This window comes from Macaca fascicularis, chromosome 20 (genome assembly GCF_037993035.2).
Source record: "Macaca fascicularis isolate 582-1 chromosome 20, T2T-MFA8v1.1".
Lineage (NCBI taxonomy): Eukaryota > Metazoa > Chordata > Mammalia > Primates > Cercopithecidae > Macaca > Macaca fascicularis.
In genome coordinates this window covers 28,485,755-28,496,581 of record NC_088394.1, presented here as the reverse complement: position 1 = coordinate 28,496,581, position 10,827 = coordinate 28,485,755, and the positions used below count along the sequence as shown (strand labels likewise).

At 52.2% G+C, this 10,827-nt stretch overlaps 1 protein-coding gene across 2 annotated transcripts; it reads left to right on the top strand.

Moving 5' to 3' along the window:
• The first annotated feature begins 90 nt into the window (after positions 1 to 90).
• Positions 91 to 4,602, top strand: CD2BP2 (CD2 cytoplasmic tail binding protein 2). 2 transcript variants are annotated; one of them, XM_015442114.3, is made up of 7 exons: positions 91 to 160; positions 668 to 771; positions 1,052 to 1,187; positions 1,313 to 1,470; positions 1,571 to 2,006; positions 2,087 to 2,193; positions 2,279 to 4,602. In XM_015442114.3, the coding sequence occupies exons 2-7, from the start codon at positions 694 to 696 to the stop codon at positions 2,387 to 2,389; spliced, it is 1,026 nt and encodes a 341-aa protein (XP_015297600.1). In that variant the 5' UTR covers positions 91 to 160; positions 668 to 693; the 3' UTR covers positions 2,390 to 4,602. The 2 variants fall into 2 exon arrangements, with proteins under 2 accessions (XP_015297600.1, XP_045237987.1); XM_045382052.2 differs by having other exon boundaries at positions 2,260 to 4,602.
• Positions 4,603 to 10,827: the final 6,225 nt, after the last annotated feature.

The window sequence follows — 10,827 nt, the reverse complement described above, 5'->3', positions numbered from 1 at the left end:
CCGCTCTTCCAGTTAGTTCCCTAACCCGAGTGAAGCCACTTCCGGGCTTCCCAGGCGCCTTCCACAGTCCTCTTCCGGGTGATGGCGGCCGGGTGCCCCGGATGTAGCCTTGGCGCAAGCATCTCTTCTTTTCGCCACCTCGCCTCCCGCGGAGTCCCAGGTGAGCGCGCGAGGGTGGGACAGCCCGGATCCCCGTGGCCCTCTAATTTGTACACAGCCCGGGACAGTTGGGGCTCACCACACGGAATTGGGAGTTCGGAGCAGGGAGGAACGGGGTGGCGAGAGCGCCAGGTCCTGGGTCTGCCCGGGCCCCGCGAGCTCCGAGAGAGCCAGAGTAGGAGGCGGGGGTCAGCCGGTCGAGCCGGTGGCGCCCAGACTGCGGGGGCTGGAGTTGGGAGCGGTCACGTGGTGAAGTCTGTTCCCTGTTGGCCAGGGTCAGGGGATCCAGAGGGTCCGCTCCTCCGTCCCCACCCCATTTAACTCGCGGATGCTAGACCCAAGTCCTGCAGGCCTCCTGGCTGCCAGCTTCTCTTCAGCCCTTGCTTTTGTGCTCCCTCCGCTCCCAAACTGTACCTGTCACAGACCAGGAAAAATATTTGCTGTGCTGGGTCCTCTGGTGGCGAGTCCCCTCCTCACCCCATTCTCTTTCTCTGTATCCTTTCCTCAGCTTGAGAAACACCTCTCTGCCCCGTCATGCCAAAGAGGAAAGTGACCTTCCAAGGCGTGGGAGATGAGGAAGATGAGGATGAAATCAGTGTCCCCAAGAAGAAGGTGAGGGGGCCAGACTCCTTTGTGTGGGGGAAAGAGAGGAGCTAGAAGCCTGAGGAGAAAGAAAGCTGGCGGGAGTGGGGCGGGGCGGGCAGGCAGAGAAAAGCCTAGTTTTTTCAGGTTCTCTGAAGAATGGGTTGGGAGCATCTTCAGTGTGGGTCCTAAAATATTTGGGGAAGTAGTCGAGATCCTGAAATATTTGGGGAATATTTGGGTCCAGATCCGGAAGTATTTGGGGAGGTAGCCAGTAACCTGCATTTCTTGACTTGACTCCTGCTCACAGCTGGTGGACCCTGTGGCTGGGTCAGGGGGTCCTGGGAGCCGCTTCAAAGGCAAACACTCTTTGGATAGCGATGAGGAGGATGATGATGATGGGGGGTCCAGCAAATACGACATCCTGGCCTCAGAGGATGTAGAAGGTGAGCTGTACCCAAGAATACACTCTGCTGGAGAAACAAGTAGGGGCCTCTGGTGGTGTGGAGTGAGGGAGGCTCCAGTCTCTCTTTTCCATGCCTAGAAAAGGGCACCTGTGTCTTTGGTACAGGTCAGGAGGCAGCCACACTCCCCAGCGAGGGGGGTGTTCGGATCACACCCTTTAACCTGCAGGAGGAGATGGAGGAAGGACACTTTGATGCTGATGGCAACTACTTCCTGAACCGGGATGCTCAGATCCGAGACAGCTGGCTGGACAACATTGACTGGGTGAGGCCCAGGGGCTGGTGTGGCTGGGGCCGGGGAGTGGCGGATGCTAGGCCTGCTCCCATGGCAGTTCGTGGGAAATCACTGCATCTTTCCATGACAGGTGAAGATCCGGGAGCGGCCACCTGGCCAGCACCAGGCCTCAGACTCGGAGGAGGAAGACAGCTTGGGCCAGACCCCAATGAGTGCCCAAGCCCTCTTGGAGGGACTTTTGGAGCTTCTGTTGCCTAGAGAGACAGTGGCTGGGGCACTGAGGCGTCTAGGGGCCCGAGGAGGAGGCAAAGGGAGCAGCAAGGGGCCTGGGCGTCCCAGTTCCCCTCAGCGCCTGGACCGGCTCTCCGGGTTGGCCGACCAGATGGTGGCCCGGGGCAACCTTGGCGTGTACCAGGAAACAAGGGAACGGTTGGCTATGCGGCTGAAGGGTTTGGGGTGTCAGACCGTGGGACCCCACAATCCCACACCCCCACCCTCCCTGGACATGTTCGCTGAGGAAGTGGCAGAGGAGGAACTGGAGACCCCAACCCCTACCCAGAGAGGAGGTAAGCTTGGAGGACAGAGGAGGGGGCAGTGGGCGGGAAGTGAGACACCGGAGGTCAAATGGCTTTGCCTGTTATTTTAGAAGCAGAGTCGCCAGGAGATGGTCTGGTGGATGTGATGTGGGAATATAAGTGGGAGAACACGGGGGATGCCGAGCTGTATGGGCCCTTCACCAGCGCCCAGATGCAGGTGAGCTGCTTTCTCCCTCCTTCTGGCTTGTCCCTGCTTCCCCTACTCCTGTCAGTCCTTCCCCAGCTCTGCCCTCTCCTTGCAGACCTGGGTGAGTGAAGGCTACTTCCCGGACGGTGTTTATTGCCGGAAGCTGGACCCCCCTGGTGGTCAGTTCTACAACTCCAAACGCATTGACTTTGAGCTCTACACCTGAGCCTGCTGGGGGCCCAGTTTGGTGGGTCATTCTTTCCTGGACTTTGTGGAGAAGGCACCAAGTGTCTCAGGCAGTGAGGAAATTGGAGGCCATTTTTCAGTCAATTTCCCTTTCCCAATAAAAGCCTTTAGTTGTGTATTGGGGCCTTGGCTGTGCTGACGGCCAGAAGCCAGGGGCCTTCTCCACAGCCACTTTGGACTTGCCTTGGTCCCTGAGTGTTTGCTCCCATGAAGATCTTCTTTGGAGGTGCCTGTCAGGTGTCCTGTGGCCTCACTGCCTGGACTCTGCTTGCTGTGTAAACACCCCCAACTGCGCTACTTTGTGTTCCTCTCTGAGGTTTCTTGTTTGATTCCCCTTAGGTCTTTGGCTTTCAGGATGTCAGATTCTTTGTCCTTGTAGCCACCAGGGGATGGAGCCCCAGAAGTGGAGCTTTTAGGCCTGGAAGGACCGGGGCATGGAGAAGACATTGGGTCTCTGTTGGGGGTGGGCATGGAAACGTTTTACTCTTGCTCCACCCTCTCAAGCTCCATAGACACTGGGCAGAAGTGGGATGAGTGGTCCAAGACCGAGATCCCTAAGGTTCTGAGAGCCAGTATCTTCCCTAGCCTGGCTTTCTTCTCTCCTTGCAGTCGTTCCCATAGCCCTTCAGTGAAATGCAAACTCAGTGGCCAAGCGTGGGCCAAGCGTGCGTTGTACTGGCACAGAGGGGCAGTGACTCACTGGAGGTCACAGGAATCAAAGGGCTGGCCCAGAACCAGTGGGCTCCTTTCCCAGACCTTTCTTGGCACAAAGCCTTTGCTGCCTGGCCTTTGAGGCCCTGCGGCCTACATTCTCTCGGCCCCACTAGGTGCCTGGCACAGGGCTAGTGCCTTCAGGAAACTGAGGTAGCTGGGCTGGTCCCCTTCCAGGAATTCAGAGTTTGGTGGCAGAGGCATGGGTGTAATTCTATAGCCTGGGCCTGGCACCCTCCACCCCCTACCCCCTACCAGCATTGCCTTATGCCTCCCTTGCACCACGTTAGATGGTTTCTTCCGGTTTTCCATTCTGGCTGCCCTTTGGAATCTCCTGGGGAGCTGTAATATCTATTTGGATATTCGGATTGAGCTGGTCTAGGTTGTGGCCCAGGCATTGGGTATTTCGGAAGCCTCTAGGTGTTTTCAGTTTGCAGCCAAGCCGAGAGAGAGCCCCTGGGTCCGACCCCCATGGTTGAGGCACCGCTAGCAGGAGGGCTGGCTCCTGGACCCCACTGTGGTTGTAGAGCTGAGCGTGTGTGTGGCTTTAGTGCCGTCCATTAGTTACGGGGATCTGGGCACCAGAGCTGCAGGACACTTGGAATCCCAGGGCAGAAAGGGCCAGACGAGCAACTAGGAAAGACTTGGGGGCCAGGGTGGAGTGGGGTTACCGGACGCTCTTGTGAGGCCTGCTCTAGTGCCTGCTCACACTGGAATTTCATTCACTCCAAGAAGCCATCAGGGGTAAGATACCTTCCTTTAAACATCACTAAGAAAGAAGAGGCCTGCCAGTGACACAGTAAGATGCCATTGATCTAAAGATGCGTCTTGATTTCAGAAAGGTCCGGAAGTGGAAAGCAGGTGTCAGGGCTGAGGTACAGGGTTCACCTGTAGGCCCCAGGGATGGTCTCTCAGGGGTGCTGAGTGAGTGCATGGTAAATCAATGGAGCCCAGGGGCGCCTCCTGCCGGTGTCCTCCAGGCACTCAAACCTAGCCCTTCCGAAGCCGACCTCACGTGACCTCACAGCCCCTCCTTAGGGCGCCTCACTGACGACGGTGGTGGGTGGAATAACAGCCACCAAAGAGGTCCAGGTTCTGAACCCCAGAACCTGGGAAAGTGTTACCTTGTATAGCAAAAGGGACCCGGCGCCTCTGCTTCAGTTCAGGATTTCATGGTGGGGAGATGACCCTGGGTGGTTGAGGTGGGCCCCGAGTAATCATGGGGGCCCTTATAAGGGAAAGGGAGTCAGGAGGGTCTGCGCGTGAAGCAAGGAAGCTTCTGGCTCTGAAGATGGCAAGAAGGCCCAGAGCCAGGCGATGAGGTGGCCCCTGGAGGAGCTGAAAAAGGCATTGGATTCTGCCCCAGAGCCTCCGTGGAGAAACAAAGCCGCACTGACACAGCTTCAGCCCGGTGGAAATCATTTTGGACTCCTGACCTCTAGAACTGTAAGATAATAAATTGGTGTGGTTTTCAGCCTCTCAGTTTGTGGTAATTTGTTAACAGCCCCAATAGGAAACAACTACTCATGCATCCAGCGGATGCCTCATGAACCACCCAATCTCGCTAAGTTCTCCCTTCCTGTGACCACATTGCTATTTCAGGTCCCTGTCAGGACTTATAAATGTGGCTGTCTCTTGCTAGGGTGGCCTTTATAGTACATCTGAATCAGCGCTCCTTGGCTTTTTATTTGTTTTGTTTTTAGAGACAGGGCCTTACCTAGGCTGGAGTACAGTGGTGTGATCATAGCTCACTGCAACCTTGAACTCCTGGGTTCAAGTGATCCTCCCACCTCAGCCTCCTATGTAGCTGGGTCTACAGGAGTACACCACTTCACCTGGCTAATTAAGAAACTTTTTTTTTTTTGTAGTGGCAGGGTCTTGCTTTGTTGCCCAAGCTAGTCTCAAACTCCTGCACTCAACAGATCCTCCCAGCTCAGCCTCCCAAAGTGCTGGGGTTACAGGTGTGGGCCACTGTGACCAGCATGCTTTTCTTTTTTAGTTGTATATATGCAGTTTATATGTATACAGTTTGTAAGATATATATACAGAGAGATTTTGTTTGAGTAAGCTTTTTTTTTTTTTTTTTTTTTTGAGATGGAGTTTTGCTGTTGTTGCTAGGCTGGAGTGCAAATGGCACGATCTCAGCTCACTGCAACCTCCGCCTCCTGGGTTCAAGGGATTGTCATGCCTCAGTCTCCCGAATAGCTGGGACTACAGGCACCTGTCACCACGCTTCAGTACCCTTCAGTGGTTTTTTGTATATTCACAGGGTTGTGCAACCATCACCACAGTTTAATTTTAAAACTTTTTTTTCCTGCCATGAAAGAAACCTGACCCATGAGTAGCCCCTCCCACTACTCCCCACCCTTCCTCACCCCCCAGCGCTGGCAACCACCCATCTACTTCCTGCCTCTAGATTTGCCTCTTCTGGGCATTGAAGATAAATGGAATCATACATGTGGTCTTCTGGGTCTGGCTTCTACTTGGGCCTATGCTTTCAAGTTCAATTATGTTGCAGATATCTTCATCTATCTCGCTTTTTTTTGTTTTGTTTTGTTTTGAGACTGAGTCTTGCTCTGTCACCCAGGCTGGAGTGCAGTGGCGCGATCTTGGCTCACTGCAACCTCTGCTTCCCAGGTTCGAGTGATTCTGCCTCAACCTCCCAAGTAGTTGGGATTACAGGCCTGTGCTACCATGCCCAGCTGGTTTTTGTATTTTTAGTAGAGACCAGGTCTCACCATGTTGGCCAAGCTGGTCTCAAACCCCTGACCTCAGGTGATCTCACCTCGGTTTCCCAAAATACTGGGATTACAGGTGTGAACCACTGTGCCCAGTCCTCATGTTTATTGTTGAATAACAGTGTATTGTGTGGATGTACGATATATTACTACTAATTGAATTTCACCCTTTAAAAAATTTTTTTCTTACTAATTCAACTTTACACTTTTTAAAAATTTTTCTTTTTTTCTTTTTTTTTTTTTTGAGACAAAGTCTCGCTGTGTCTCCCAGGCTGGAGTGCAGTGGCGTGATCTCGGCTCACTGCAAGCTCCGCCTCCCGGGTTCACGCCATTCTCCCGCCTCAGCCTCCCAAGTTGCTGAGACTACAGGCGCCCGCCACCACGCCCGGCTAGTTTTTTGTATTTTTAGTAGAGACGGGGTTTCACCATGTTAGCCAGGATAGTCTCGATCTCCTGACCTCGTGATCCACCTGCCTCGGCCTCCCAAAGTGCTGGGATTACAGGCTTGAGCCACCGCGCCCGGCCTTAAAAATTTTTCTAGTTTTCCCCTAATGTCCTTTTCTGCTTCAGGATCCCTTCTGGCACCATGTTATATTAAGTGGTCACATCTCCTTAGCTTCCTCAGCTTGACAGCTTCTCAGACTTCACCTGTCTTTGTTGACCTTTACAGTTTCAAGGAGTGCTGGTTAGGTATTTTGTAGAATATTCCTTTTTTTTTCTTTTTGGGACAGAGTCTCTCTCTGTCACCCAAGCTAGAATGCAATGGTGCGATCTCTGCTCACTGCAACCTCTACCTCCCGGGTTCAGTGATTCTCCTGCCTCAGCTTCCCGAGGCAGGAGGCTGGGATTATAGGTGTGTGCCACCACGCCTGGCTAATTTTTGTATTTTTAGTAGAAATGGGATTTCACCACATTGGTCAGGCTGGTCTCAAACTCTTGACCTCAGGTGATCCATCCGCCTCGGCCTCGCAAAGTGCTGGGATTACAGGTGTGAGCCACCGCACCTGGCCTCAGAATATTCTTTTTAAAAACAACTTTTTAAATTTAAAAAATATATATGTATATATTTTCTAAATATGAGGTCTCACTATGTTGCCCAGGCTGTTCTTGAACTCCTGGGCTCAAGTGAGTCTCTCGCCTCAGCCTCTTACAGTGCTGAGATTACAGGTGTGAGCCTCCACACCCAGTTGAATATTCCTAAAATCTGAGTTTGTCTGATCCTTTTTCTCATGAATAGGCTTGGGTTATGGAGTTTAGAGAGGAGGACCACAGAGGTGAAGTTCTTTGCTTTTCACTTAAAACTTTTTTTCTAAGCCTTTTTTTGAGACCAGGTCTTGCTCTGTTGAGCCAGGTGGAGTGCAGTGGTGCAATCATGGCTCAGTGCGGCCTTGAGCTTCTGGGCTCAAGTAATCCTGCCTCAGCCTCCCTAGTAGCTGGAGCAAGAAACGCATGGCGCCACGCCTGGCTAAATTTTTGCGATTTTTTTTTTTTTTTTGTAGAGACAAGGTTTCACCATGTTGCCCAGGCTGGTCTCGAACTCCTGACCTCAGGTAATCCGCCCACCTCAGCCTCCCAAAGTGCTGGGATTACAGGCGTGAGCCATGGCACCCGGGCCTGAATGCAGCCTCTTGCCTTGGCCAGGTTATCATTCAGAGAAGCAGCAGGAGTTGGGGAAGGAAGTCCCAGCACTCCTAGCAGAGGCGTGGGGTGTCAGACTCTGTCCTGGGCACTTGCTGGGGCCCTGTGAGAGACAAGGCCTGCACAGGAGTCCAGCGGGGTTCAAATAAGTGAAGGCTCCGGCTCCTCACGCGGAGGAATGAGGGCTCTTCATGTCTCTGCCACATCTGCCACCCCTGCCCATGAGGAGTGGCTAGTTACCCAGACCCCAGAGCGGCAGTGTGGCCAGCTTGATGACCTGCTGCTAGTCGTGCATGCCATCCCAGGCAGGGAGTCAGCCTGAGCTACTTGCCTTCCGTTCTGCTCCTGGCAGGAACCAAGCTGGAGACCTGGACATGCCCAGCTCCTCCTGATGTGGAGACCTGAGAGGAGTTTCTCTCAAGGATGGATTCCAAGGCAGGTGTTTTGTGTGGGGCCCAAGTAACAACAGTGCTCCATGGAGTCAGCAGCCACTCTGAACTCCCTGTGGAGCCCAGTCCCCAGCCGCCAGGCACCCTCAGGGGTATGCTCTGCAAGGGAGGGTTCAGCGGCCCCTGACCACCTACACCCCCTGCAGCGGGCCACCCCTGCCATCTCCAGTTGGCCGCTGCAGATGGCTGCGACCCTGTCCTCACGAGGCCCCTGTTCCCCAGGAGGCTTCTGTGTCCCCTTATGTAAGATCCCAGCTTCCCAGCTGCCCAAGCAGACGTGGCACATGACCTGCCTGTAAAAGTCAGCAGCAGGTGCTGGCAGCCTCTGGTTTCCCTGTTCTTATTTATTATTATTTATTTTTTTATTTGTATGTATGTATGTATGCATGCATATATATGTATTTATTGAGACGGAGTTTCACTCTTGTTGCCCAGGCTGGAGTGCAGTGGTGTGATCTCGGCTCACGGCAACCTCCACCTCCTGGGTTCAAGCGATTCTCCTTCTTCAGCCTCCTGAGTAGCTGGGATTACAGGTGTCAGCCAGCACGCCCAGCTAATATTTTTGTATTTTTAGTAGAGATGGGGTTTCACCATGTTGGCCAGGCTGGTCTTGAACTCCTGACCTCAGGGATCCACCTGCCGCAGCCTCCCAAAGTGCTGGGTTTACAGGCGTGAGCCACCGTGCCCGGCCCTTTTAATTTTTTTTTTTTCTTTTACTTTTTTCTTGAGACAGAGTCTTGCTCTGTCACCCAGGCTGGAGTGCAGTGGTGTGATCTTGGCTCACTGCAACCTCTGCCTCCTGGGTTCAAGCAGTTCTCCTGCCTCAGCCTCCTGAGTAGCTGGGATTGCAGGCGCCCGCCACCATGCCCAGCTAAGTTTTGTAGTTTTAGTAGAGATGGGGTTTCGCCATGTTGGCCAGGGTGGTCTTGAGCCACCTCCCAAAGTACTGGGATTACAGGTGTGAGCCACCGCACTCTGCCATTTATTTTTAGAGATAGCATCTTGCTGTGTTGCCCAGGCTGGAGTGCAGTGGTGCGATCATAGCTTACTACAGGCTGGACCTCCCGAGCAAGTGATCCTCCCACGTCAGCCCCTTTATTTTTATTTTTTGTAGACATGGGGTCTCACCTGTTGACCAGGCTAATCTCAAACTCCTGGCCTCAAATGATCCTGCCTGGGTCTCCCAAAGTGTTGGGATTACCGGCATGAGCTGCCACGCCCAGCCCAGTTTCTCCATTCTGATGCCATCATACTTGCTCTTACCTTCCTGATATCCCACCCATCCCTATTCCCTCCCCATACAGCTACCCTGCAGCTCTCAGTGGCTTCAGACCTTGTAGCTCCAGTACATTCTTTGGGACACATTTCTCTGTCTTGAACACTTCACATTCCCTTGGATACAATGTGGGCATTTGCCCTCTGGCCTCAGACATCGAAGCCTCTTACCTGGCCCAGCCTTCCCAGGCTTATACACTAAGCCTGTTCTCTGCCAGGCGTGTAATCCCAGCTGAGATGGGCAGGTGGCTTGAGCCCAGGAGTTTGAGACCAGCTGGGCAATATGGCGAGACTCCTTCTCTACACACAAAAAAAGTGTGTATATATATGTATTTGTGTGTGTATGTGTGTGTGTGTGTGTGTGTGTGTGTGTGTATTTATCAGGGGAAGAAGAGGGTGTCTGGCATTTATTAGGGACCTAAATAAGTTCAGAATATTATGTTTAATCTCCTTGACTACCTATTGAGTTACATATCTCTCCCACTTTGCCGATGAGAAAAACGAGGCTCAGAGAGGTGACATGCAACGTCGCATAGCCTGAGGGTGGTAAAGCCAGGATTTTAACCCAGCTCTTTGGGACTCTAAAGTCCAGTCAGAATTTTTGGTGAAGTGTCTGCTCGTATTTTTTGCCTGTTTTAAAAACTGAATTGTTTGTCTTCTGATTGATTTTGTAAGAGACCTTGATCATTATATATTCCAGATATGAGTCCTTTGTCGGATTCTGTTTTGTGAATATTTTCTTGATCCATGACTTGTCTTTCTTTCCCCCCCCATCATCATCTTTTGAAGAGCTAAAGTTTTAAATCTGATTAAAATTTAATTTGCTGATTTTTTTTTTTTTTGAGACAGAATCTTGCTCTGTCACCCAGGCTGGGGTGCAGTGGTGCGATCTCACCTCAGTGCAACCTCCGCCTCCCAGGTTCAAGCAATTCTTCTGCCTCAGCTTCCCAACTAGCTGGCATTAGAGGTGTACACCACCATGCCTGGCTAATTTTTGTATTTTTAGTAGAGATGGAGTTTCACCATATTGGCCAGGCTGGTCTTTTTTTTTTTTTTTTTTTTGAGACACAGTCTCACTCTGTGGTCTAGGTCGGAGTGCAGTGGTGCAATCTTGGCTCACTGCAACCTCTGCCATCTGGGTACAAGGGATTCTTGTGCCTCAGCCTCCCGAGTAGCTGGGACTACAGGCTGCCACACCCAGCTAATTTTTGTATTTTTAGTAGAGAAGGGGTTTCATCATGTTGGCCAGGCTGGTCTTGAACTCCTGACCTCAAGTGATTGGCCCGCTTCGGCCTCCCAAAGTGCTGCGATTACAAGTGTGAGCCGCCGCACCTGGCTTAATTTGTTGATTTAAAAAATCGTTTGTGCTTTTTGTGTCCTATTTAAGAAATCTTTGGGCCAGGTATAGTGGCTCATGCCTGTAATTCCAGTATTTTGGGAGGCTGAGGCAGGAGGCTCAATTGAGTCCAGGAGTTGGAGACCAGCCTAGGCAACATAGCAAGACCCTGTCCCTACAAAAATTTAAAAAATTAGCCAGGCATGGTGGCTCGAGCCTGTAGTTCCAGCTACTCCATTGGCTGAGGCAGGAGGATCTCTTGAGCCTAGGA